This window comes from Solea senegalensis, linkage group LG12 (assembly GCF_019176455.1).
Source record: "Solea senegalensis isolate Sse05_10M linkage group LG12, IFAPA_SoseM_1, whole genome shotgun sequence".
In the NCBI taxonomy this organism is placed as follows: domain Eukaryota; kingdom Metazoa; phylum Chordata; class Actinopteri; order Pleuronectiformes; family Soleidae; genus Solea; species Solea senegalensis.
The window spans coordinates 13,065,130-13,092,835 of NC_058032.1; the positions used below are offsets into that span (position 1 = coordinate 13,065,130).

A 27,706-nucleotide genomic window follows, 5' to 3' on the forward strand; every position below is an offset into this window, starting at 1 on the left:
AGTAAGAGTTGAACTCACAACCTCAGAGACTCAATTCATCTTCTGATGGACTGAGCTATTTCTGCTGATGATCAAAGGGTGAATTTCTTGGTGTTCTTGATTATTTAACATTCTTAGAGTCAGAGTATAGTATGTCATCCAAAATCAGTCTAAATAGTCATAGTATAGTATGACGTCCAAAATCCCCTGAAAAAGTCATAGTTTAGTATGTCGTCCAAAATCAGTCAAAAAATCATAGTTTATTATGTCGTCAAAAATCAGTCCAAAAAGTCATAGTATGTCGTCAAAAATCTGTCAAAAAAGTCATAGTATAGTATGTGGAGTCAAAAGTCATAGTTTAGTATGTCGCCAAAAAGAGACAAAAATGTCAAACTTTAGTATGTCGTCCATAGTACCCAGTTTGCAGCATTTTCCCGCAGCATTTTTCCTACACTTTGTGGTGAAATGAAAACAATTCCCGGCTTTTATGTGGATTTTTTTTTTTCCCACACAGGGACACTTTTCAATTTCCCCAAAGTGGGACTAATAAAGGATTAATTTATTTTATCGGTACCAAATGATATGGGATAAGCACCGGGACAAAGATAATGGCTGCTCTGTGAGAAGCCCTAACTGCTCATCATTAATCTAACTACTGTTGTCGGAGCTTTTGTGCAGCAAGAATTTCCCGAATGTGTACGTAAGTGGCTTTAACTTTTACCTGACCTTTACTCAGATTGTCAAGATGCCATGCATCGCCAGAAGGGTGACCGCACAGTGGCAAAGTTCTTCCTTTACCATTAATAATTTGATGTATTGGACAGTTGCAGAGGAAAACACCAGTTCAATTTGCTATCCACAAATATTAGTCACAGTATACGTTTCCAAAATCACCTCAAAAGCTCGCGTATAGTATGTCGTCCAAAAATCACCAAAAAGTCAAGTAGTATACCAGCGTCCGCCCCACCTAAAGCCGCGTATAGCAGCCCAAAATCACTTAAAAACTCATAGTATACTATGTCGCCCCAAAAATCACTCAAAAAGTCACAGTATAGTATGTCATCCAAAATAGTCAAAAGTCACAGCAGTATAGTATAAGGTCGCCCAAAATCACTAAAAAAAGCTGAGAGTATACTTATGTTAAAAAATCACCTAAAACATTGCAGTAAGTATGTCGTCTAAAATCACCAAAAAAAGTCATAGTATAGTATGTCATCCAAAATCACCTGAAAAAGTAATAGTATAGTATGTCGTCCAAAATCACCAAAAAAAGTCATAGTATAGTACGTATTTCGTCCAAAATCACCAAAAAACAGTGTTGTTTAGTATGTTCAAAAAAGTCATAGTATAGTATGTCTTCCAAAATCACTCAAAAAAGTCATAGTATACTATGTCGTCCAAAATCACTCTAAAAAGTCATAGTATAGCATGTCGTCCAAATGATATGGGATAAGCACCGGGACAAAGATAATGGCTGCTCTGTGAGAAGCCCTAACTGCTCATCATTAATCTAACTACTGTTGTCGGAGCTTTTGTGCAGCAAGCACATCCTGAATGTGTAATGTGGTGGTTTAACTTTTTACCTGACCTTACTCAGTGATTGTCAAGATGTCATGACATCGCTGAAGGGTGTGGTGACCGTGCACAGTGGCAAGTTCCTCTTTTAATGATTAATAATTCTGATGACAATGACAGTTGCAGAGAAAACACGCAGTTCGAATTTGTTATCCAAATATTACTCAGTGTTCTTTATAGACAAAAATACATTGGCCGTTTTATTGCTCTACTTTCATGACATATTATGTGACATAATGTCACGTTTTTTTAGGCGTTTTTATACATCTTGACATATTCAAAGATCAGCAATCTTTAAATTGCACTGTTTACACATTCACTGTTGTGCATTTTACCTCGCGAGAAACCTACGTTGAGCTTGTAAAGTTAACTATGTGGCTTGTTATTAGTGAGGTCCCGGGGGTGAAAGATGTTCACTGATTGAGATGCAGGTGATACAATGTCTCCAACCCGCTCTCTTTCACTGTGTTTGGGGATGTTCTCTGCCCACAGGGCATGGCGTAAAAAGGCACAGCTGGGTTTTCAAGTTGAAAAAGCCAACTCCTCTGCTCGCCTGGGTGTGTGTGTGTAAACACAATTTATTTTCAAGCGCTAGTCACGGTCAACAGCGCCATAAAATATTAAAATATTCACCTGAGCTTGTTTATTTCTCTAGTTTAAGCCAATTATCGTGTTTGAACTCATAGAGATTTGCCGCATGATAAAATGATCGATCCATTTCTGTGTTTTTTTTCCCCCCCTTGTGCAGAGTTTCCAATGCCAAAGACTGAGTTGGTGCAGAAGTTTCATGTTCTGTATCTGGGTACGACATCTGTGTCTCGACCTATAGGTAAAACTCAACCTCACGCTGACACGCATACACACACACATCATTAACTACGTTGCATCCTTAATGAAGCTCACTTTTCAGACTTGAATGTTGTGTTCTTAGGCATGGACGTTATAAACGGGGCCATCGACAGCCTCATGTCCACCACAGGCAAAGAGGACTGGACTCCTGTTATCCTCAGTATTGCTGACACTACTGTGGCTGTGATCAAAGAGAAGGCAAGAGGCTCTTTTCGTGCTATCGTGACGACAAATAAGTAGAATCAGTTACACGGGAAGATTTTAACCCGCAGACGACACGTGTGCATTACCGTAAAAGCTGAGAGCTGAGAAGTTGCAGGAAGCAGCATCTTTGTCAACAGAGAGGAATGAGTTGGAAAAACACCTGTACCTACCAAGTTTCCATTTTTTGGCCTGTTTTTGGACATTGAGACAAATTAATCAATGTTATTTTTTATTTTAAATATGTGTTATACTGTTCAAGTTTCAAATTGAACACAACACCTGGTGTTCGCGTACAACTACAGTGTTTTTTTCGTCATTTTAAATTGTTAATACACCATTATAACACGCAGTAAATTGTAAATAACTAATAAATAACTAATAGCATAATAGAGGTCTGACTCTCTTCCTTGATGGCTGTACAGGAGGAGGACGAGGAGGCGCTGGTGGAGTGCCGCGTCCGTTTCTTGTCCTTCATGGGCATTGGACGAAACGTGCACACGTTTGCCTTCATCATGGACACTGGGAACCAGCACTTCCAGTGCCATGCGTTTTGGTGCGACCCCAACGCGGGCTGTGTGTCTGAGGCTGTGCAGGCAGCATGTGTGGTAAGCTCACGTTTAACTCTTTCATCATTCATTTAAACACATGGTGACTTGTTGTGGTGTCAATATTCCCAAGTGAACGCTAAAGGAAGGCGGCTGCATTCAAAAGCATGCGGATGATATACACGTTGCACGTTCTTGCCAAGAGTTAAGGGCCTCTGCACGTCAACGTCAGCACAAATTAACATAGTATTCAGAGGTAAATTTCAAAGTGCCTTCACTGTTCACATCAAGCACAACACAGCTCAGTGAATAAATTATATGGACCAGAAAAAGATTACTTCACAGAAAGAAAAATGTAGAGTCAGCATCTGGTGATGAACTGGTGCTCAGTCATTTAATTTTTACCTGAGTAGAGTATAGTAGAGTGCACATGCTTGGTTAAGGGAATTAAATTTAGGACAGACTTTATGTCTGTTTTTGACAGTGTGAAGAAACAGTAAACATTTGCTTAATTGAATATTTTTAACAGGAAGTCACTTTTTGGGCTTTTGTACGTACCTAAATCTCATGAACTAACAGTATAATATAAGTTTAATCCTCATAAGCTCCACTAACAGGCTGCTATCTGAAGCTTTAGAACTAATAAACACCTTGTACTAACCACTCCATCTTCTTCTTCTCCAGCTGCGGTATCAGAAGTGTCTGGTGGCGCGGCCGCCCTCCCAGCGCGCCTGCTCTTCCACTTCGCCCTCCGCCGACTCCGTGACCCGGCGGGTGACCACCAGCGTGAAGCGCGGCGTCCAGTCTCTCATAGACACTCTGAAACCCAAGAAACAGCCGTCAGAGCTCCCCTAGCACCGCCAGCGAGTCGCCAGAACTCTCCCAGCACCAGTGACCACAGCACCACCCAGCCAACGCCTGGATGCCACTCACACAATCGCCACAACCAGACCTAATCGGTACCAGTCATGGTAACCAATGATGTACATACATGTTAACAAACACCACCTCAGATGACGGGAAGAAGAGCTGCCCTCGAAAAGTCCTGACCATTAATAAAAGAAAAAGAAAAATACAGAGAGTTTGCTGATGACGTTGGGCATCGCTGGTTGAACTAAAACCTCTAAATGCTAACGTGCCCAAGTGGGAACCATCTGCTGACTGTACTGGCCCTTACTGTATGTGGATATCTGGGGCTGGATGGATTACTTGATCCAGCGTTCTACAGACAGGACACAGGAATTAGCTAGAAGGAAAAAGACTGGTTTGTGTGACCACTAATTGGTTGACTTTGTTTTCTTTCCTCTGTCCCCTTGTGTAAAACATATTCATACAAACACAGTGCGTGCGTCCTGGACGCGGCAGCAGAGATGCTAAGCCACAGGAGTTAAAAAAGGTGACGTCCTGCTGTGAAGGGAATCTGACAGGTGAAGAAGATGAGACGGACGGCACCCGTCGGCTCTGGCTGCCAAAAAAAAATGGCGTAAAAATATTTCGATCCTATGTGAAAAAAAAAATACACTCGATATCTCCTCTGAGGATAAATGAAGAGATTGAGATCATGTGGATGTAAATGATTGTATGTAGAACGAGTCGAGAGAGTTCAGGGCACAGATCTTGTAGATATGGAGGAGTGGAGTGTGCTGTTGGTGACCGAAAATGTGATAGATGTGGGTTTTGAGTTTTGCATGTTTTCACAAAGGGATGTGTTTTAGGTTTCTTTTATGTTAATGACTTAATAATGGTCACATGACGACACAATAAACAGCACAAGTGATAACTAGTTTCACACTGGCAGAGAGGAAACGTGGATAAACAGGCCTATTTTAACCCATAACTGCGTAAAAGGTAACTTACAGAAATACGATTGTGACTCGTTTTTTTTTTCTTCACTCTTCATTCCTTATTTAAAAGCTTGGAAATGTTTTTTTTTATGTAATTTGAAGCATTAAATTAGTAACGATTGTTGGTTTTTGCATACCTAAAGAAAAAAAAAGGGAGTTTAAACGCTCAAGAATGTCACACGTCTCATGTTCAAACGTAACAATTTCCTCAGGAATCTTTATGCATAAACACGAGATATATATATATATATGTATGTATATATATATATATGTATATGTACATATATGTATATATATACATATATATATGTATGTATATATACATAGTAGTAAGAAACTAAAGATCCAGGTATTGTCTTTGGCAGCCGCGACCAGCTCGTGGTATGAAAAGGTGTTAGTCCTGCCTGCGAAGCACAGGCAAGACAAAATAACGTGCCATACAGTAAAGGGTTAACTGTCACCTCCTCGGTAAACCAGTCGTTCAAAGACAAATAGGCGCCCACAAATGTGCACATACAGCAGGTGGAGAAAAGAACTGTCTGCTGTCACTGCTTTGAAAGACTTTACACCGCTCCTTTGGCTCGGAGCCACCACTTGCACTTGACGTGAACTCTGTGAATGCAGTCGAATCTAAAGGAAACTCACACACACAGCAACAAATCATTTGCGTTCTGTTCTTCACTCATCTCCACACCATGTAAATGTAATCTGTTGTGACAATAAATGCATAACCAAAAGGAAAAAAAGAGGCAGCTTCTTTAATGTGTCCTTCAATATTCCCAGCGGACCACACAGGTTCTCTATTTAATGCCTAGACTTTTCTAATAATGAATAAAGCATTAAAGGCTACGAGACGGATTTTATTCGCGTGGGCACTTGGCACAAAGTTTAACACTACTACAGTCGTCACATTTGTGTTGGTTTTTTGCGAGCTCACAACAGAGGTCGGGATTTCTTCACAATATTCTTGGGGAGGCCACCGCCGGAGCGGGAGAAGGGCAAGGCCTGAACGGGGGTCCTCCACTTGTTGTAGCTGAAGTTGGGGCTGAATCCTGTTTGGAAGTTGGGGAAGTGAACAGGTGGCAGAACGAGCACCACGGGCTTCAGCACCTCCTGAGGAGCCTTGCGAGGACGGACGAGCGGGGTAGCAGGACGAAGGGCGGGATGCGGAGTCCTGGGAGAAGTCGCAGCGTCGAATGTAACGGCGACTCTTTTAGTGAACGTGCTGTTTTCTGGTTTGGAGGAAGAAGAGCAGGAGCTCTCCTGTTTGGAGGAGGAAGAGCAGGAGCTCTCCTGTTTGGAGGAGGAAGAGCAGGAGCTCTCCTGTTTGGAGGAGGAACAGCAGGAGCTCTCCTGTTTGGAGGAGGAAGAGCAGGAGCTCTCCTGTTTGGAGGAGGAAGAGCAGGAGCTCTCCTGTTTGAAGGAGGAAGAAGAGAGGGAACTGGATGTTGTGTTCTTTGAGGCTTTAAAGCTCAACGCTTTGGGTTTCCCTGAAAGACAAAAACAATGAGATCAAAGTCACAAGAAGAACTGAGAAAATGACGTCACTGACTTCTTCCATTCAAGCCAAACTTTTTTCCTCAAAATAGGATGAGTTGGCATTTGGCAAAGATAATATATTCTGAGTTGTATACATATAAATAAGTAATAACACATTTCAGTAGGAGATGGTTGGCACATATATAGACACAAAGGAAACAGCTGACAGCTCTAACAAACAAAATATTCATTCACCAGTCGGCTCCAAAGAGCACTGAATAGTCAAACTGTTTTACCCAATTTAGTTTTATGTTGAAATGGTTGCTTCCATGTAAAATGGACACATTAAAGTGTTGTCAACCTTCTCATCTAAGACTAAAGAAAACTAAACTAGAAAACTAGAAAACTGTCAGCACACGTCTAATCACGCTCACCTTGTGACGACTGCCGCCCGCACACTGCCGTACTGACGTGCCCTGCGGGGTCTTGTTGGTTTTTGGTGGACCGAATACTGACGGGAAGGCGGGGCTGATAGGTGCGAGCGCGGACAGCTTTCGTCATCCTGCCGGTTCTCCCGTGGCGCTCTTTTCTAGTTGACTGGTCGGAGCCGATCCTGTCCAGAAGGCCTTTGGCATTTGCCCTGGCCAGCACTTCATGCGGGGCCTCTTTGACCACAGGCTCGGGCTGTTCACAAGTGACAAAGTTAAGACCTGATCAACTGACTGTTTGGGGTGAAGATGTGTTGATGAGTGACAGTTACTGCGAATATTGCACGGTGAAGCAGGTTAACGCAGACACACCAAAGGTTATAGGAGACGGGGAATTTTAGTCCACTCTGTGTCGTGTCCCTTTGTGACAACATGATAGATATTGGGCGAATGCGCACATTTTTATCTTGCCATCAAAGGATTCATCATTTGTCCAGACCAAGAGCATGAAAAGATTGCCATGTGGGGGGTCAACACAATGTCATTTTCCGTCGTCAACACTGTGCAATCAGGCTTAACATCATTATCGCGAGAGGAGAGGAGAGCCACAGTGTCCTTGCTCCTGACTGTAGGGTCACCTGCTGCCTCAGCATCAGCCCACACAGTAGTCTACTGCTCTTGATGTCTGAATTATTCACAAGTGCACTACAGAGACACGCACGGCTTGTGCTAATTCATTTTTTTGCAGTTTCCCCTGCATTTTAATTGCAATCATGTTTGTGTCAGTGAGCATACACAAACGCTCTGTACACGGGTATGTCTGCATGCAAGACGGGTGTGGATATTCCCCCACACGGGCACAGACCATGTTGACAGACCGCGTGTGCACAGGTAAACATCTTTTAGGCGCACCACTGTATGCAGTCTTTGGTCGGTGCATTGAACTTCACTGATGCTGACTCATACAGACAGGTGACATTGAATTATTCAACAGACGCACTCGCTTTCCTCCCCTCTCTTCACTTCACCCGCTGTAAATCTCACTTCCTCTCCGTCTCCACTATATGTCATACTTTGTAAATCTCCCCCGTTCCCCTCCGCACTCTGCCAACCTAATCTGCCACAGCATAGCCGGAGCCAAGCCACTGCGTGCAGTATATATCTCAGCGAAATCAATCCAAACGTATGAATCTTTGCTTAAACAATGAAAAACGTGACACGGGTGTCGCTCAAGTGTCTTTTTATTGTGATCTCATAAAGGATGCTGCTGCCGTGACAGTCAATGTGAGCCAGACAGCATTCAAACACTTATATAATTGCTATTTTTACGGCACTTTCCAGGCGTGCCACAATAACTTTTGATTAGCCGAGTTTATTGGAGGTACGGAGAAAAAAAGAAAAAGAAATCTTGTTTGAGGCACCATTACAGCAGTTTGATTATCTTTTCATCCCTGTCTGTGGAGGTATAAAATGTGATGGAGGGAGAGAGAGAGAAGCAGACACTACAGGGAGAGCGAGAGAGAAGTCACACTGCTGCTGGGGGTAAGACGGCTTATTAACCCTAATGTGTCGTAAACATGTTGTGGATTATGAGGGAAGCCCGGTCACATGCACTTGATGAGACCACACAGAGAGAGACAGAAGATTAAAGTGGGATGACTTTGACTTCACATGTGTAGTAATAGAAATAATAGCCTTCTTTCAGACAGTGCCATTTCTCAATTTGCTACCACCAACATATATATTCCTCCACAGACACTCTGATCCAGGTTGCTCAATATAATGACCTCCTACACGGAGGACGTAACAGTTTCAGTGCCAATTGTCTGTACGCTGCAGAATGACTCGAAAACTACTTACCCAGTTTCCATCAGATACCACAGAGTGGTGCGGTATGGGCCAAGGAACACCCCAATGAGATCATCATCAAAACATCTGACATAATGCAAAGTGCTGATATCTATGAACAGGTCAAATTGTATTTCCTGTCTCTCCATGGAACAGCATACAAAAATGATCTAGATCTTTAACTGCCAATTCAGGTCCTCGCCCTATCCTCATCCCATCCTGAGTGACCTGTCTATTTCTGAATTTGACCCAAACAGTGTCCTCCTCTATCACCAGACTTGTCCATGTGGATTACAGCAGCATTCATTTACACTCATCCTATAGCTCACACTTTCTTTCGTGTTACTGATTAAACATCAGACCTCAACAGTTCTTCAATCGGTCCATCCTTATTCCGCCTCTACTTCCTTTTCTGCCTCAAGGCTTTGTCCAAGTACCTGTCACAGTCCGTGATACATTTAACTTGATCTTAAATTTTAGTCGTTTAGGGTTTAGTTCCCCAGTGGAAATGTGTATTTGACAGATAGACAACACAGTGTGTCTGCTTCAAACAAACTGCCTTGAGGTTCACCTAATTAAACTTATTTCACCTTGTCTTTGTATCCATTTGTTTTCCGCCACAGCCAAGTTTTAATGGCTTTTCAGATCTCGGAGGAGTGTGCAAGAAGGACAAGAGAATTTATGTTCCAGCGGACATAAATAATAAAGTATCCGTCTGTGTTCCACTTCAACGGGAAGCCATTCCCACATAACTGTATCTCCTCTCTGCACACAGCACTTCAGTGACTGAACGAACTGCCAGATAAACATACGATCGGTCGAGCCAAATAACACCCTGTTATTGCGATGGTTCGGGTCCAGCGTTAGTGTTGGAACTGTCCTGTCTCTGGAGACCGGAGAGCTAAATGAGCTAAATTTGTCCCTGCTCATCTCTGGCTGCGCTGCATGAAAGCAGCAGCAGCAGCAGCAGCAGGAGCAGGAGCAGGAGCAGCAGGAGCGTCAGTGCACTGGTGATTTGGGTTTAGCTGCAGTAATTTATGTCCATGGCAAACGCCAACATCATGTTCTGACTATTTCAGAAATCCCATTTACAGAGTTTTTTTTAAGCAGAAGCCTGGATGCGAAAGGGAACACAGCAACTCAGACAATGTCGTGTTGGAGTGTGGCCAAAGCATCCTGTGCTAGGTAGTGTTGGGAAATCTGGGGATGCAGATGATGTGTATTTTCAGACTGTTCAGTCTCTGTCTCACCTCTCTGGTGAGAAGAGCCAGGAAGCAGCCATTACTCTGTTCTGAGGGCTCCAGCATGAAGAAGGAGTCAGTTTCCTCTGGACCGTCTGCAGTGTCAGGAGAGCTGAACGGGGACAGACTGAGCCTAAATGAAACACACATGAAACATTGACACGATGCTGCATAGAAATGTGCACAATGCACACTACAAATACTGTACATTATACAATGTTATCATAGCCAAAGGAAAGCAGCAAAGGTCCCATTTCATTCATCACAGTGATTATAATTGTGCTATAGATGAACTAAACAGAAATGAAGCTAAGATTTCAAGGCTTAAAACATGTGCACAAGCACCAGTTGTCTATTTGCTGGAAGTGTGATCCATATCAATGATATTACGCTGGTGTTGTTTATTCTAGCCCGGGGCATTGCCAGCACACCAGGCCAGCTCTCTGCAGAGAGCAGTCAGTCTCGGTGCCTTCAGGTCTTCAAGATCAGCTGCCTTCAACGAGTCTTGACTTCTTCACAAAAAGTATGTCAATGGGAAGACGAGCTGTCTAAATACTTTTTTCTTTGCCCTTTTCGCAGCATTTAGAGAGCGAGTGAGAGAGAGAGAGAGTAGCACCTTGATTTATATTTTTACAGAATCACCTTCAGTGCTGTCTGAGGTGCGCTGAGACTTTGACAGAAGACTGTCGAAAAGGAGACAAACAACTTGGCAGGATGACAGACAGCGAGGCAAACAGACAAAGACAGACACCGATGCAGAGAGTGCAGTGGGGTACTGGAGCACAAACAGTGAGTCTGACCTGAAGTCTGCTTGTTTTGCTTCTCCTGCTTGCTCAGAATGGGCCTTGGTTTGTTCAAGGGCTCTGCTCACCAACTCCTCGTTTTCCTCCGGGTATGAAGAACAGGTGGTGTAAACCACTGCCAGCACCTTCGGGACTATATACAGTACACAAACAGAATATAATCAACGTATTCTTATTCTCATTCTCAAAAGTACAAGTATCTTACCAGAAAATGACTTTGGTAGAAGTTGAAGGCACTTTTTTTATAATATTACTTATATAAGAGTATATGGCATTTATTGTACTTTATAAGTACTTTTCTGATATAAAATGTACTAGTAAAAGTATTAAAAAAGTGAGGAGTCGTTCAACTGGATTGTTGTGGGTTCAATTCCTGGCTCTATTAACCCTATGTGTGAATAGGTATGAAAGATGCGTGAATGGCTGAATGGTAAATCTATAGTGTGAAGCAGCTAATCCAGAAAAGCTCTATATAAATACAGACCATTACAACTCTTCTTCTTCTAATTTTATTTTGCAGTAACGAGTAACAAAGACAGTTAGAGGAAATGTAGTGGAGTAAAGTAAAGTAAAAGTTGCCAGAAATATAAATAACAAAGTGAAGTACAGATACGTGAATGAACGATCTTATGGACAAAGTGGCCAACGTTCCTTTATTTTGTTTTTATTCTTTTAAGTATATTTCAAGAAATGTTCCTGGTTAACTGAGATTATAACTGAATTATATTTTATGGAGAAATGTGCATTTCTATTCCCACAATCTTCACTTCAGTTAATTCATACATTCCTACAGTGCATTGCATTTTGGTTAAAATGTATGCAAACTGAATGAGGATAACCATTAAAATTCACATTTAAACCAGAAAACTAGTGATCGAGCGAGAGAACCGGTTATTAGTACCCACATCTCTGAATAATTTCATGGTCAATTAAACGATACAACAGAGCAGACAACGTCTCCACACACACACAAAACATCCAATGTTCTTTTTGAAGAAATTGAATATAAATTAATTTGTGCCATTTACATAAATACAATACCCATTTTCTTTCCCTGCTTTGTCTAATAGATTTGTGAGGCTGTCGACCTTGTGGTTTCCTTTATTTGAGATTTGCTTTCTTTCATGCTCAGTAATTACAGTCAGATGGAAACTGAAACCTGCGCACATGTGACATGGTTAGGACGTGGGACCGAGGGGAGAAGACGTAGGGACTGGGAATGAGACATTTGTCAGTCAGGTGTGTTGTGTGTGTGTTGATGTCAACGTGAGCATTTATCGAAGTGTGTGTCTACATAGAGACATTGAAATGAGTCCATCGACTAAACCAAACGCGGGCGCTCAATACACAACCACCATAAATTAACGGCCCTCAAGGAAAGAAAAAAAAAAAGTAGAAAGAGCCAATCAATGACAGTGCAGTTTGAAGGTGCTGGTTTATGTTGCCTTTCACAGAGAAACTCCACCTGCTTGATGAGCATGATTCTCACCAACACAGAAAAGAACAACAACAACACCAGACCAACTCGCTCGTGGACACTGATTAACGAGCTCCTCAATGGCATAAAATACTACACAATTGCTCTACATGGCGCGTGTGTTAACGGCGTAGATCCCTCTGCTTAGTTCAGTTCTACAGAATACATGCAGTGCAAAGCAGAATCACTAAATCGGTTGTTTCAAATTTTGCTGCTACAGCACACCGCGGGCCGGCTGGCACGGAGCAACATTAGCATTCCTGATTAAGACTCAGATACTCTCCCGGGAACTCCACAGGCTTCGGTTCTAATAGCATACGAGATTAGATCATTAGGACGTATAAACTCCACGGTGTCAGAGAGGCGAGAGGGGAGACACACTCACGACTGGGATCATATGGTGCGTCATGTGTCTGTGTGTGTGTGTGTGGTTCAACACTCACATTTCAGTGCATGGACAATATCCTCCCTCTGCTGAGCTACCAGTGCTGCCAGTTTGCTCTGGGCTATGGAGCCCTGGGACAGGCCCTTCAGCAGATCTGTGTCTGTGGAGACAGAGCAGAATTTCAGAAAAGAAGAGTTTTAGTTTCATGAACTGTTGTGAGTGTGCTGCATGTACATGCAGAGAAGAATGACCAGACTGGTTCAAGACGACAGAAAACCAACAGTAACTCAAGTTAACCATTCATTAGACCAGGTGTCAAACTCAATAACAGAGGGGGCCCAAATTAAAAAACTGTGTCCAAGTCGAGGGCCAGATGAGGTCAAATAACCATTGCATTGTCCATTTCCATCCATCTTGCCCACTCTGAATGCACTAGACATCTAATTTTGAAGCAGCAGAACACCACACCGGACACTTAAGTGGCCAGTGGATGTATGTAAGCACCAAGCAACTTCATTACATTCAAATCAGATCAATTAAATAACCATATGTTATTAATCATTCTCTCTGTTTTTGAGCAAGAATGATTTATCTCTTTTAACAATTTAATTCTGAAAAATCAAACCTGAAAACTAGTTTATTACAAAGTACATTCAGTCAGTCATCATCTACCGCTTTATCCTCCACCAGAGGGTCGCGGGGGGTGCTGTGCCAATCTCAGCTACATCGGGCGATAGGCAGGGTACACCCTGGACAGTTCGCCAGTCCATCGCAGGGCCACACACAGATAGAGACAAACAACCATTCACTCTCACACTCACTCCTATGGTCAATTTAGAGTGTCCAATTCACCTAATCCCCACATTGCATTTTTTGGACTGTGGGAGGAAGCCGGAGAACCCGGAGAGAACCCACGCACACACGGGGAGAACATGCAAACTCCATGCAGAAAGGCCCTTGTTCCAACCGGGGCTCGAACCCGGGTCTTCTCTTTTTCAGTACAGGCACACAGGGTATATGCCATAATTATAGGCTTGGTTACAATTTCTACTTGTCTATGTTTCATCCACCCTTTGTTTCTGGTGATTGCAGAGATCACTTACAAACCTCCATTCTCCTGCAGTATGTAGTCGACCGGGTTGCTGACCGCAGACACAGAACACCTGGGAGTCAACAGGATGGCGCGGACCCTCTGGAGTCTCTTGTCAGCACCGTCCAAAGACTGGAAGACCTCCGGTATCAGCTTCACGTCTGAGTGTAACATGCATAATGATGAACGACACAATCATGGACACACATTTGCGCTCAATATACTTCTTAAGTGTATTCCCAGTGTGCCACTATATTTGTTTGTAGAACAATTCCCTGCCTGAAGCATCAATATTTTTGCAATTATAATAAATGCCAGCTTTGTGATGCACTTCATCGTTCCCCTAATGAGGAGTGAGTGTGGCAGCCACTATTAGCATATATTTGCCTACAGTCTGAGACCTGGGCCGACAATGTCTGCTCTGTGTGATTATAAGAAACTCTGGGACTTTGCTGACACAACAACAATCAGCCTTTTTGTAACTATACAGTGGCTGTCATTTTTATCTTATTTTAAATCTAGTGAACCAGAGTTCCTACAGGCAATTTTCTGCTGTATGTATTTGATACTTTATTGTCTGACTTTTGTTGCAGACAAAAATTGTCAATAAAAACTTTCTAATCTAATCTTTATTCAAATGACAGACACATAATAAAAAAAAACTGCTGGAACAAAGACGGTTTGTGGCTGTTTTTTTCTTCAAATCACATTAGGACGACACAATCACTGACACGTTAGGCCTGTGCATACTTTTGCAGCCCATGTCGGAGACAACCTGCCGTAGCTCCTCCCTCTGGGCGTCCGCACCGTCACCGACGCAGACGTAAACCGTGGGCTGGTTGCTGCTGTTAGCGTCGTGTGTGTCAGTGATCAGGGAGGCAGTGTGGGAAACAGTGAGGCCAGAAAAGCAGCCCACCATGAGAACATCTCCGTCATCAGGTAACGCAGAGCTCACTGCGTTTGGGCCCAAACTACACGACTTATCCTATACAGGCACATGGGGGGGGGGATAAAACACATTTGCTTAGAAGAGAGAGACCAACTCATTTCAACCTAAGACTCTGCAAACTAGCGACACACAAATGAAGGAAAGACGAGAGGAGGAAGAGTTTTCTCCTGCATGACAGAAGTGAAGTGGGGATAGATGAGAGCACAGAAGCGGTTTTGGACAAATGTGTCAGAGTAAGGCACTGAGGGGAGGCAAGAGGAGGAGATGGGGAAACAGAAAAGGACAAGAAAAGGATCGTTGAGTGCAGTCGCAGTAAGTACAAAAAAAGATGTCCATCAATCACTGGGGTCCCCACTGGAAATCATGCTGAACAGGTCGAGTTCAGCATCTAGTTCACAGAGTTTGTCAGGAAAGACAAACCGGAGAGGATGGAGGGGAGGAACAATGACATTTTAAAAGAGCAAAAGAGAGATCGTTTACAGACAGAGACCCATATAATGTGAGATGGACGACGTCTATAGAAGAGGCGCGGCGATTCATTCAGAGGCAGTGTTGAATATTTGATTTCATTTGGCTGCAAAATCTCATTTTAATTGTGTTGTGGTTCTCACTGCTACTTGCAATTTGTATGGCAGCTTGACTTTAATGTCCCACAAATGAAATGATTAAACCCTGGTACCAGACGAGAGACTCATTTACGGCCGGGAGGAAGTGATGTGAAATATTTGTATCTCTGCAAACAAATCTTCGACGTTGTAAAGGACCTCTGTCGCATGATCAATTTGTGCCTGTCCATTAGCAAAGTAAAAATGATAAAAACATCCGTAAAAATGGATGGAGCCAAACCAATTTACCTGAGCCATGGCCTCGTCATCTGGCTCCGTCAATAACCCGCGCTCTCACTCATTCTGCAGCTTTTACCTGGATGATGAGTTTGTGGTCACTAAGCAGCCTGGTGGAATACAGCCGAGCTTTCAGCTGAGCGGGGAACACCAGCACATCCTGACAGTGGGGGTCCTTGCAGAAAGTCTGGCCCTCGAGCTGCCCGATCGATTTCACCTGAAGGAAGCCTGAACTCCTCAGCACACTCCGGACTTCATCAAGACTAAAGAGAGAAGCACGGAAAGAAAGGAGAGAAGGGGATGAGCGCAAAGAAAGAAGGATCATCCTAGATAATTACACTGTCAAGAATCAGTATATCAGTTGATTTTAATAGTAATATTGCTGTACAGAATATTAAGATTGCACATTTTCACACCCCCACAAAACGTACACACACCACTCTACCCAACAGGTGACCTTTACTGTACTGTCCCAGAGCTTGCTGAGGGTTGTTGCTGATTGAATCTGTCCACAGCAGCAGGATTTACACCTAACTGAATCAGCCAGTGCCAGAACACACACAAACACACAGAGTGGAGTGGTTTAATTGGATGTCAGCTGGGCACCTGCATCATAAAACATTGGGGATAACCCCGGGATTAGTAGTTCTGTGTGTATGCAGGTGTAGGGACATACCACACACGGGGTACTTGCACATATACTCCACGTATACTTCTTATTTATGTACTGGTTCAGTACAGTAAATGTGTGTGTGTGAGCTGACCTGCTGTTCAGTGTGTTGATCCACGCATACAGCGGAAGGCCGCTCGACCTCTCCTGCTTCATCTTCACACTCTGCGGCAGGATGCACTCAATCGACAAGAGATTGTGTTTAATCCTGCAGCGAGCCAGAGAGGCAGCCAACTGGGTTTTACACCTGCACAGACAACACAACACAGTACAAACCAATGCGTTTGTTTTATCTTTTTTTTACCTCTTCATTTTCACATTTGAATTATGTTTCCATGCATTGATTTGTTTTTCGTTTTTTTATTCATTACCTGAGGAGATAATTTTCAATATCTCTCACTTCCTGTACGATGTCCTCCTCCTCGTGAGGTTCCCTTGGGAGAAACTTCCTGTCCTGGAGGTCATACAGCAGAATAGCAACAAGGCCCATCTCATCATCTGGCTAGAGCAGAAGGATAAAAGTTAGGACACTTCACTGGTGACGAGAATAATGGAAAAGAAGGACTCATTTTTCACAACATAGCTTTGATTCCTTCAGTGGTTACACATCAAACGTCAGCTACATTTGGTACTATTATCAATAAATAAATATTAATAAATGCGGATGAATCCAACACACTCATTGTTATTGCATGTGGGAGAGACAGGTACTGTTACGAACTCTCACTAAGCTTGGACCCAAATGCATGAAGCCGGAAACAGAAGACGTTTTTAAAGGAGTTTCATTGACTCCTTCAAACAGCAAACAAAAGGTGAGCAGGAACAGCTCAGGAAAAAGCGAAAAGCTAAACGCTAAACTAAACTTGACTTGAAAAGGCTGGGAAAACAAACAAGAACATAAGCTAAACTAATATCACAAAATATCTCGGACTTGATACAAACTTCAAGCAGCACAGACGCTGACAAAACACGTAAGACGCACTGGCAACTGACAGCACCAGGTGAACACTATCAGGGAATCAGGCGAGACACAGAACAAGACAGATAAGGTGCTCACAGGAAGTACAGAAACCCCATTACCAAAATAAAACAGGAAGTGACACTGAACTGAAACTAACTAACACCGCTGACGATGCATGAAAAAAAAATACTCCAATAAAATGAAGTTACAACTTAATGTTGGGTGATACAGAAGAAACACAAATTTGATCTTGGCTCTTGGATTAGAGCTGAAACAATTAATCGATTAATCGATTACTAAATTAATCAACAACTATTTTGATTAATCGGTTCAAAGCAAAGATTAAAACAAGATTTCTGATTGTTTAAGCTTCTTAAATGTGAATATTTTCTTCATTTCTTTGCTCTGGATAACAAAGAAATCATTAAAAGTGAATAATGTTTGTTTGTGGACAAAACAAGACATTTGAGAACATCATCATTTCCAGGTTTGACAAACACCAATCAACATTTTTTAAGGTTTTCTGATATTTTATGGACCAAGCGATTAATCGATTAATCGATAAAATAATTGTTAGTTGTTGCTCTAGTGAATTGGGTCACAGTGGTTTCTCACTGTCCTTCCAAATTAAACATACATAGAAGCTTCACTTTCGTCTGTGCCTCTTCTCCTTTACAGCTACAGCGCTCGACCCTTCGTTTCTGCCATGTTTATCTCTCTCTCTTTCTCTCACACTCTCTCTCTCTCCACCTTTAAGTCCCTGATGGTTAGAGGGCACCAGCTGAATTAGTAGCAGATGGCGTTCCACAGCAGCAACAGCTTGCCACATCCTCTCGCTAATGGGCCAATAACACTGCAAGGGTTTACATTGTAGCGGAGGAATTAGCCGGCGCTTATTATTCATTCCGGAGGCATTTCATTTCATTTCGGGAAAGGCTGGTTTCTGAGTGCACGGCACTTTTTTCCCTCTCACGTCGTCCCTCTCTAAAGCTCATGTTCCACTTGCCCTTTAACAAGGTTAAACTGTTGGGTCTGAGGAAATTCCCAGTCATTCATTTGCCTGGCAACAGTCCCATTGTGGGAAACTGTCCCATAATAAACATAAACAGTGCAGCTCTCTTTGGGATTTCAGGGTCCGTGTCTGCAACATAACAAATGAACTTGGACTCACTTCATCCCATTACATGACATGACCATAAGGGATTAAACAGTAATGTTTAATCTGTCAATGTCACAATTCAAAAAGGGATTCTGAGACTATTTTATAAGGCACCTGGAAGCCGTTGCATTAATAATTATACATAAGTTGATTGATACGTTGATTTTCACCATTACGCTCATTCATTAAACTTTTTTTCTAGGTGGTTGTGGGTGTAATTTTGTCCGTTTTATGTGGTTAAAGTTCCCTTTCCTATTTTACACAGAATTAGAATCTACTCCATGTTAAAGGTGACGGCGTGCCTAATACGTTTGCCTCTTCAAATTATACATTGTCACTCCGGTGCCATCCTCTCTACAAAATTGACTTCACTTTCTCTCTCCGTTGGGATCAGATGTGCCCCAGGCTCTTTCAGCATACGTCTTCATTTTTCATTCCTCCCCCCTTCCACCCCCCACTACCCTCATTTACCCGCCTCACCTGCCTATTCCCTTTCCGCCCACCTCCGTCTCCTCTCTCTCCATCAAGGTTGAACTTTATAGGTGCCGGCAGTGTGAAACAAGGTGAGCGTGAGTCCTAAAGACCATCTCATTGTATCCAGACTTTATTGTCTCACTAGGGGGATGCAGAGTAACGACCTGCCACTAACACATAGGGAGACCCATTCATTTTACCCAGGGTCATATTTCACAAGCCCACAGTGCGAGCGTATACAGTATGTGTGTACGTGAGCTTTACAAACACACATCCATGTGCATTAATGTGTTCATATATGTATTCACCGTCACTGAAGTAGACATTTGCGCGCTACTCTGACTTCTCTGTCTTCTGTTTACACGTTCACCTGCTTTCATCACTCCTCTCCTCTGCCAGCTGTGAGCATGAACACCAGCCCTGTAACGCTGTGAATGTTTTATCGCCATCACCGTCCAGCCTGCTAGAGAAGCGGCTAAAGCTCTTTTCCGCTGACGTTTTTTTTTTTTTATGTGGAATGTTAAAACTAGGGCGGGTTCATGCCAATCTCCTCCAGAGGATACAACGGTGGTCTGGAAGTGCAAACCAGTATTACTAAACTTGAAAGAAATTTACATTTTTTCGAAACAAATTAAAAAAAACTTGAAAGAAATTTACAAAATGCAAAACACTTTGGGGAAACATATTAACAAAAGTATCATTTCAGCAATTGGGACATTCCCTTTCCTTAAGTGTGGCTTTTGTAAATTTGTTTCGGAAAATGTACATTTATTTCAAGTTTTGTTAATTTGTTTCTGTATTTTAAATTTTTTTAATACTGGTTTGCACTTCCAGGCCACCGTAGGATACTGCAATCTTCAAGTAGAAGGGTATTAGACTAATGTCTAACAGTGGGAATCCTTGTATAATGATTACAGTCAAGCGTAGCCTTAATATCAGTAACAACAATCAGCACACACTAGTTGCAGGACAGATGTTGGACTGTGGAGATGCCACATCCAAATACACTGCTTTTAAACTGAGTCATCATCAAACAATTTAGGAAACCTGCATAAGGTAAATAAGGTACTGCGTGATAAACTCCTAAATGTACACCTATAGTCTTCCTCACAAGGAAAATAACTTGATAAACAGCAACAAACTGAAAGAAACACACGTCACGTTGCTTCACTTAACCTACTGCTGTCATAAAAAAATAAAACAAAACTGTGGCCCTCACTTACTATTGACTGAGAGAGGTAAAGGTAGCTGTCAATCATGATGTCCTCCAGGAGCTCTTGATCTGTGCAGAAACAAAGCAAAACCAGATTAGGTAGAGCAACTGAAAAGTAGTAGCAGGAAGTGACATCACTAATTACTCACCCAGAGTTATAACGATGCCTATTAGTGGCAGCTTTTATATGAATGTCCAATTATCTCCAGAACGGAGGAGCAGCAAGAGACACGATACACAACTTACTGTCCATAAGCTGGTGAAATATATGCTATAAAACAGACAGATCTAATGATGAGAGTGTGTCTTCGAAAGAGAGAGAGAGAGAGAAGAGGTTAAAACACTTGTATATGGGCCCCTTAAATGATCTTGATTTATATTTCAGAAGATAATTCAATTAGACTGGGCGTGATTTCCCATCTTTAAATGCCCATTTAACGCTTAATTACACTTAATCTGATTTTCTTCAATTGCTCAAGTCGGGTGTGTGTGTGTGTGCATCTGAATGGGATGCGGGACCCTGCCACAAGAGGCATGCAGGCATTTTACACCAGACTATAATGTTAATAATATCAATCTGTGTATTGTCTTTCATTTATTCAACACCTGTTGCTCACATATGACGTGGTTGTGACTTGATAGATATTTATTTTAGCCTTTTTGTACAGCGCTGGCACATCCATATAAATAAAACAAGCTGCTGCTGCTGCTGCTGCTGCCCACTGAGGAAACTGAGTAATGAATGGTCATAGTAGACCGTTAGTTCTGTTTGTGTATAGATTAGTGAAGGAGCAAGTCAATCAAACCATGCCACAGCTGCCTCAATCCCCTGGCTCGTGTACCCAGTCAGTCAGTGTTTGCTTATAGTTAATCTTCTACCTAAATAGCAGAAAAACAACAAAAATTGAAATCACCACTCTTTTTGTAGTATTAAAATGCATGTCCTTTGAATTTGATCCATTATCTGCAACTTTTCCGTTCTCCCCCTCCTATTTATAGCTTGTTCAATTAAATTCTACTTCATCTTCTTCAGCACTAGATGGAAAAAAAGTAAATTGTGGGCGAAAGAATGGTGAGAAATGATGGTTTATAGTGGGTTTCTTTCATCCCACTGGCTGTCACATCATGAACGTGCCAATGGGATTCTGTCTCTTTGAAATACACAAAAACATTGACATATCTCTGCTCTCAATTTCAAAGTGTGGGAGGGGGGGGAAGACAGAGAGACAGCAATGCCGTCCAGGTTATCAAGATGGGATTAAATCTGCTTCCACAGCTACTCTGCAGGTTCAGTGTTTGCTCATTAAAAACTTGGGAATGAGAGGAAACAACTCAGAGTGTGGTTGGACTACACATCGTCACTGTGGAGGAGTAAATAAAGGTGGAAATGAGATGAATGTGTTTGTTTAAGTGTGAAAACCACAGTGCACCGTGCAGTGTTTCTGCCACATGTGCGGTTGCTCACTTTGATGATTCTTCTTCTTCTTCTTCTTCTTGGCAAAAACACCTCTCATAAGCTGTAAACCCAGGACGGAAAGCATCCACTGGGATACCATGGAAACCACAGACACTGCCATGTGATGCCTGGTAACAATGTCTCAAACCGTGCCATATTACACTCTGTTCTCTTCTCAAATGCCCAAGTTCTATATGCTGCAGCACAAACACACACATCTGCACACAAGGTATACAAGAGTGTGTACGTCGCAGCGCTTATCTTTAATTTCAGAAACAAAGGCATATCACCAGCATTGCTAGTGCTCCGCTAATTTATAGCTGACATAAGTCAATGGGTTTTCCAATAATGGTCATTACTGCAGAGGGTCTTAAAGATAAGATAACCACTCTCTATACTCACCCACACACAAACAGATCAGACCCCAATAGGACCTTGATGGTTGGGTCTGTAAAGGTCACAGTCCTCCAAATGCTATAAATCACACACAGCAGTTTGAGTAAAACACAGGGGGGGGTAAAAATCAGTTGTAAATCACGTACAGTCGACGTATTTACGGCACATTGTCAGTGACATATTTTACTGGTGGAAGAAAACCGATTCTCTCACATCAGAGCTCCTCGTTTGAGAAGTTGATGCAAAAAAATGGCTTCAAATCAATATAGCAAAACCTGCAGGAGGCACTGTGTGTGTGTGCGTGCGTGTGTGTGCGTGTGTGCGTGTGTGCGTGTGTGTGTGTGTTGGCTTCCTTCCAGGTATTATACAATGAACAGTGACTGATTGTGGCTCAGTGGCTGTAGTGAAACAACAAATCCTTGATGAGAGAACCAGACCTGAATGCAGGCTCCTCTCCTCCGCGACCAGGTCTTTGTCTCACAGTGTTCCACGTCAATGTCCCACATTGTCCATTAATCTGACAAAGACGCTGGCCAAAGAAACGACGTAAGACCGCCGTAAGTCACACGGCCGGGGCCCTTTGCACAGCAGCCATGTTGACATGTTTTTAGCAGGAAAGGCACAGGTGTTACTGATCACATTAGTGATGGAATGGCCGCTGTGTAAAAAGGCAATGTTAGCGTTGGATAGAATAGCAGCGCAATCTAACATATTCTTGACCTGAACAATTTTAAGAAATGTATTACATTAAGTCATAAACGTGTCATCAGAGATTCTGGAAAGATGCAAAATTGAAAATGCAAGGCAGTAGCTCAGCGGTAGAGCGACGTCGTCTTTCAAATCAAAGGTTGGGGGTTCTATTCCTGGCTCCACGAGTCTACATGCCGATGTGTCCCTGGACAAGACATGTGACCCCATGTTGCACATAGATATTGTATGCTGTATAAAAGTGCAAGTGAATGGGTGTGAATGGGTCAATGGCAAAACTGTAGTGTGAGGCAGCTTTGAGTGGTCATCAAGAAAAGTGCTCATTTAAGAATGTCATTTTTTTATATATTTATTTTGGTGTACTTGGTCTGTTGCGTCACCCACCGCCACCCACCCAGTAACACACCTCGTGGCACTTCAGCCCACGGGATAGCATCACAAATGCTCCACAATACCAGCCCTAAAAAGCCTCAGCACCCCATCCTATAACGTCTACACCAGAGGAGAAGAAAACTGTGGGTCTCCTGTGGAGCTGCGTTACGATATAGACTGGAAACTTTTCTAGGTATTTTATTGTCATGCTCTCACAATGATAACATAGTTATAATAATTTCCACCTGTTGCTGACACACTAAAATGAACAAAACAGCTTCAATGTTGATTAAAAAAAACAACAAAGCAGAGACCTGAGTGTCTGGCGACCACGCCCATGCAATGTTTTTCAAACGCTGAAGGTCACTGTCGTACAAATTTTTTCAGTAAATATCTTTAGCTGCTCTGATTGTGGTCAAGGACAAAAAAGACAGCGCTCTCAGCTTGTAGCCTCACAGCGGAACCCTCTATATCTACACACACACACACACACACATACAGCATACAGCAGTGACAGTCATGTGGCAAGGGCGTCTGGCAGCCTGGGTGGACAGTGCAGACAATGAGGCAGAAACACGTAATACTCAGAAGAGAAACCAGTGCAGGGAGAGAGAAAGAGGGAGGCAGAGGAGGAGGAGGAGGGAGGCGTTCATGGCCAGTGACAAGGTCAACTATTTCCAATCAGCAGAAAATCCACATCAAACGACTTTGCAAAGCACGTGGAGCAATGAGAAATCAAGCCAAAAACAAAATGAATAAACCTCGACAACACACTGTGAACTGTCTCGATGTGATTGATTGAGCCGAGAATCATTTAGACGTGAAGATCTGTTTCAGTGACTGAGCCTACACTGGGTAACTTTTTTGTTTTGACAAGATAAGAGTTATAATCACGAGATCGATACACGCCCTCATTGGCATTTTGCTCTGTGCATTTCTTTTTTTTTTTGCTGCTGAAGCACTTCTCCTGACTGACCTCAGCTCAATTTCGGATCAGTCATTGCCGGGCAGTGCAGTACAAATATATGCACGCAGCTGCCCGCACGAGTGTATTTCACTATAGCAAATCAATTTCTGCACCAAAAGTCACACTCGTCGCAGGCGGAAAGGAAGAGAGCGATTAACACTGGCTCACAGACTGCGTCATTTCATCGGCACCCAATTTCACCACGCCATGAGCAGACGCGTGTGTGTGATTGATGATTCACTCTCATATATACAATACACACTGACCCCGTCTCAAATACACGGGTAATAGGGATTCATTAGTTTATTGTGCTGAAAACTGCCCACTGGTGGAGTCTTAGCTCCTCCTACCATGTTGTCTACAAGATAGCATGAGATGGCTGACCATATGCTGTATTTATTCTAAGCTTAAGCGGGACATTTTCCTCTTTATGCAGAGCACAAGCTTGAGTAAATGAATTTGTTTCCATCTGCCTCCTACAGTTAAAACTGTAAGTGGTGAGTGATGGATGTAAACACTGCAATAAGATCTCCAAACGTTCTCTTATCATTCTCAGTAATCGTGTCCATTGCAGCTGATAATGTGAGCACTATGACCTACACACAGCTGAAGCACCAACAACAGTTTAATGACTTGTATTAACCGTGGCACGCGTATAAGCCCAGGGCTTATCCACGTTTACCGAGAATGAACAAAATCATTCACGGTGACGAGGGCTCTCTCGCTATACCTGACCCCTCCATCCACTTAGAACAAGTTCAATCGATTTCAGCCAGCTTCCTGCACTGACAGTGGTCTCACCTCGCTCTAGCCTTATCACCGCGGTGATTACACACCCCTGTGACTTCAGCCACCCGGACCTCACCCTCTTCCCAGATAACGGATGATGAGCCAAATCGATTTGTAGCATCACACAGAATTCCCCCGGTCATACAAGCATTGTTTTTTTTTGTACCCCTTTATTTTCGTCATCAATCTATAATCTATATATCCAATTCTACCTGGCAATTAACTTCCCAAGAGTTATTCCTTCTCAATTCAAAAAGCTGTTTGTTTACCTGGAAAATGGCCACATAGGAGTGGACCCCAGTGTGACAGGCTTACATCCTGCAATTTAATATGGTGAATGACAGGTGTTGCTGAACATACTTTTCTGAGGTAACGATGACATAAAGTTTGTCAAAACCCTCTCAGGTCAGATGCATCACTTACATTTCAGCGTATTGAAGGCCAGTTCATAAGCTGCACGTTTCATCTCCGCATCTCTGACTTCAGGCAGTGGGACTCCTCTCTCTCTGCCATAATTCACCAGCTGATGTGCTGCAGGTTTCTGCAAGTGGTTATTCTGGAAGATGGCTGATGCCAGCAGGTACACTCTGTCTGGGAAGCCCGGCTGACCTTGGCCGGAGGTCTGGAGCTCTGGAGGGGCGGCGGCGGCGGGGGCGGCGGCGTGCGCTGGGTCGTCCAGTGGAGTCAGGTGACTTGGGTCTTTGCTGTCTGCAATCCGGGAGACAGACGTTCTGGTCTTGCCAGTGGGAGAGTGACTGGGACGTCGTGGCGTGTGTTTTTTCTTCACCATCTTCTCACAGACGTGTTTTCTCTTTGACAACTGAAAACAAATCAAACTCACTTTAATTATCACGCATGACCTACTCATACACAGAAGTTGACTTTAAGTGCCTGTAGCCATGTAAGTCGCGCCTGTCAATGTAATTAACACAATACTGTAAAATATACAACCACACAATGCTGATTAAACTCTTTCTCTCTCAGTGTAGCAGTGATTTGTTCCCCACACTGCAGAGTGACACGTTCTCCATCACGACGGCTGGAGACAAAGCTGAAGCACAACAGCTATAACTCAGTCACATGACAGCTGCGCATGGAAGTGACTGTTCCTGTTTTGATGACGTTGGAATACTTTCACATTCATATTATCACGTACATTTTACGTCGATTATGTACACACAGTGTGACTAAGCTGTGCTAAGGAGAGGAGGAGGAGGCTGTAATGCCACATTCAGTCACACAAACATCTATATGCTACCCTTCCAAAGAGAAAAAGGGAAAAGAAGCAGAAAAATATAATAATAAAAGAAAAAAAGATAAAATTACATATGCACAAACTTACACTTACACGTTTTTTTTCCCCTATGCAATAAACTTAAACTAATCCCTGAAATAAGGTTTGCTTTCCTGTTTTGAGGACATCATTTGTAAAGTGTCTGCAAGTGACTTATTATTATTGTTTTCTGTGCAAACTGCCATAATACAACCAAGGAAGCAGAGAATACTAATATCAGTTTATTGCTTTTTCAGAGAATGCTCTAATTTAAATTTAAGTTGTTAGAAAATACTACAGCAGTGTCTAGTTCATGCTTAATATCAACTATTGTTGCAGGGTATGCAAGGTTATTTACTTAAACATATAAGTGCTCATTACAGAAGGCATTTAATTACTAACCAGGGGGAAAGAAAAGTCACTTTTGAAACTTGTCTGAATGATTCGTTATCATTAAAAGTTAAACGCTGTGACAGAACTCACCTTATTGACTGATTGTCCCGGTTTCTCTCGTGAAACGATTGTCCTCGTGTCCCAGAGCTTTCATATCTGTTTGCTGGTGAGAATCCTCGCTTCAGTGTTGGTGCCTGTGTTCACACCTCTCCGTAAATCACTTTCCGTTATAAGGAGACGATGTTGAAACCGCTCCAACATCAGCTCTTATATGCTTCATTTGAAAAAAAACAAAAACTCCTTTAAGAAAAGAATGATAGTAGTTTAAGTTGAGCCGCACCTTTTTAAACAAACTTGCCAAACGCGTGTCAACATTGTGGCGCACTTTGGAGTAGCGTGCTTCCATCGCCATGGTAACCGCATGCCAATTTGAAGGTCCTGTTTTTTAACGGATCGTGTCCTCAACGTTGGACTATCCTCTTGTCTGTGGGCTTGTTAAAGTTTTACACTGCACTATTTCACACCACATTAACAACAATAACAATAATAATAATAACAATAACAATAACAATAATAATAGTGCTTTAAAAGGCACTGAAAGGCATTTTCAATGGAAAACAAACAAACAAAATAGAAAACAGTCAATTTAAAACGGTGACAACAAACAGCCGGATCACAGATTACATGCATATTTAAAGTGTGTTTTGGGGGCTGTTCTAAAAGAGGACAATGTACAGTATATAGAATTGCACATGGGGTGTGCATAACAGAAATATAATAATATATAGAGTATATTATAATTATTTCTACAGGTGGGCGGTCAAACCTCAGCTGTCACAAAGAAAGTGATTCAGCACAATTTGAAATGCAAAATACAATTGGTGCAAAATGGGCATAAGAAAGATACTTGTGTGAAAGAGCCACTGCTGCTTATACCATCACAGTGACTGTGTGTAAAAGTTTGAGGCGTGCTGATCATACTCGTCCATGTGAAATATTAAGCACTTGGTGATTTTCCCCTCAGTGCTTGAGCTGCAGAGCCCAGGTTGCACGTCCTGGTCTCCCATGGTGACAACAGCCTGCTGTGGCCCCTGCTGCAGCTCACTTAGCACTAATGAAACTAAAAAGGAAGAAAGCGTATTACTCTGACACAAAGATGCAGTGTGCCTGAGCACGACAATCACTCTGAAGTGGAGAACATAAACCAAAAAATCGAAAGTTTCCATTTCGTCATGAAATCGCAGCACATAAAGGTATGAAAGATGAGGATTTTTGAAGAATGAAGATTGTAATGACAGTTTGTGTGTGGATCACAGCAGCTCATTAAAACATGAGTC

General features: G+C 42.6%; 2 protein-coding genes across 3 annotated transcripts; one reads left to right on the forward strand and one right to left on the reverse strand.

Annotated features, from left to right (window-relative positions):
* Positions 1-1,450: 1,450 nt before the first annotated feature.
* On the forward strand, positions 1,451-5,742 carry LOC122778318 (amyloid-beta A4 precursor protein-binding family B member 2-like). The gene is made up of 4 exons (XM_044040069.1): positions 1,451-2,383; positions 2,486-2,601; positions 3,030-3,212; positions 3,837-5,742. The coding sequence occupies exons 1-4, from the start codon at positions 2,260-2,262 to the stop codon at positions 4,005-4,007; spliced, it is 594 nt and encodes a 197-aa protein (XP_043896004.1). The 5' UTR covers positions 1,451-2,259; the 3' UTR covers positions 4,008-5,742.
* Positions 5,739-26,775, reverse strand: LOC122778317 (putative methyltransferase NSUN7). Of its 2 annotated transcripts, XM_044040066.1 has the most exons (14): positions 26,710-26,775; positions 26,460-26,643; positions 25,127-25,523; positions 20,026-20,084; positions 16,580-16,710; positions 16,303-16,455; positions 15,618-15,801; positions 14,498-14,732; positions 13,765-13,908; positions 12,716-12,817; positions 10,793-10,928; positions 10,002-10,125; positions 6,910-7,159; positions 5,739-6,486 (listed from the first exon to the last, which is right to left on the reverse strand). In XM_044040066.1, the coding sequence occupies exons 3-14, from the start codon at positions 25,491-25,493 to the stop codon at positions 5,930-5,932; spliced, it is 2,442 nt and encodes an 813-aa protein (XP_043896001.1). In that variant the 5' UTR covers positions 25,494-25,523; positions 26,460-26,643; positions 26,710-26,775; the 3' UTR covers positions 5,739-5,929. The 2 variants fall into 2 exon arrangements, with proteins under 2 accessions (XP_043896001.1, XP_043896002.1); XM_044040067.1 differs by lacking the exons at positions 20,026-20,084; positions 25,127-25,523; positions 26,460-26,643; positions 26,710-26,775 and adding an exon at positions 16,888-17,173.
* Positions 26,776-27,706: the final 931 nt, after the last annotated feature.

Coding starts and splice junctions, on each gene's coding strand:
- LOC122778317 (XM_044040066.1), bottom strand. CDS start 25,493: ATGGTGAAGAAAAAACACACGCCACGACGTCCCAGTCACTCTCCCACT. Junction 15,802..16,302: donor ATCAACACACTGAACAGCAG/GTCAGCTCACAC, acceptor TTCTCTCTTTAG/TCTTGATGAAGTCCGGAGTG. Junction 10,929..12,715: donor TATTGTCCATGCACTGAAAT/GTGAGTGTTGAA, acceptor TACTGTATATAG/TCCCGAAGGTGCTGGCAGTG.
- LOC122778318 (XM_044040069.1), top strand. CDS start 2,260: ATGATCGATCCATTTCTGTGTTTTTTTTCCCCCCCTTGTGCAGAGTTT. Junction 2,384..2,485: donor ATCTGTGTCTCGACCTATAG/GTAAAACTCAAC, acceptor TTGTGTTCTTAG/GCATGGACGTTATAAACGGG. Junction 3,213..3,836: donor CTGTGCAGGCAGCATGTGTG/GTAAGCTCACGT, acceptor CTTCTTCTCCAG/CTGCGGTATCAGAAGTGTCT.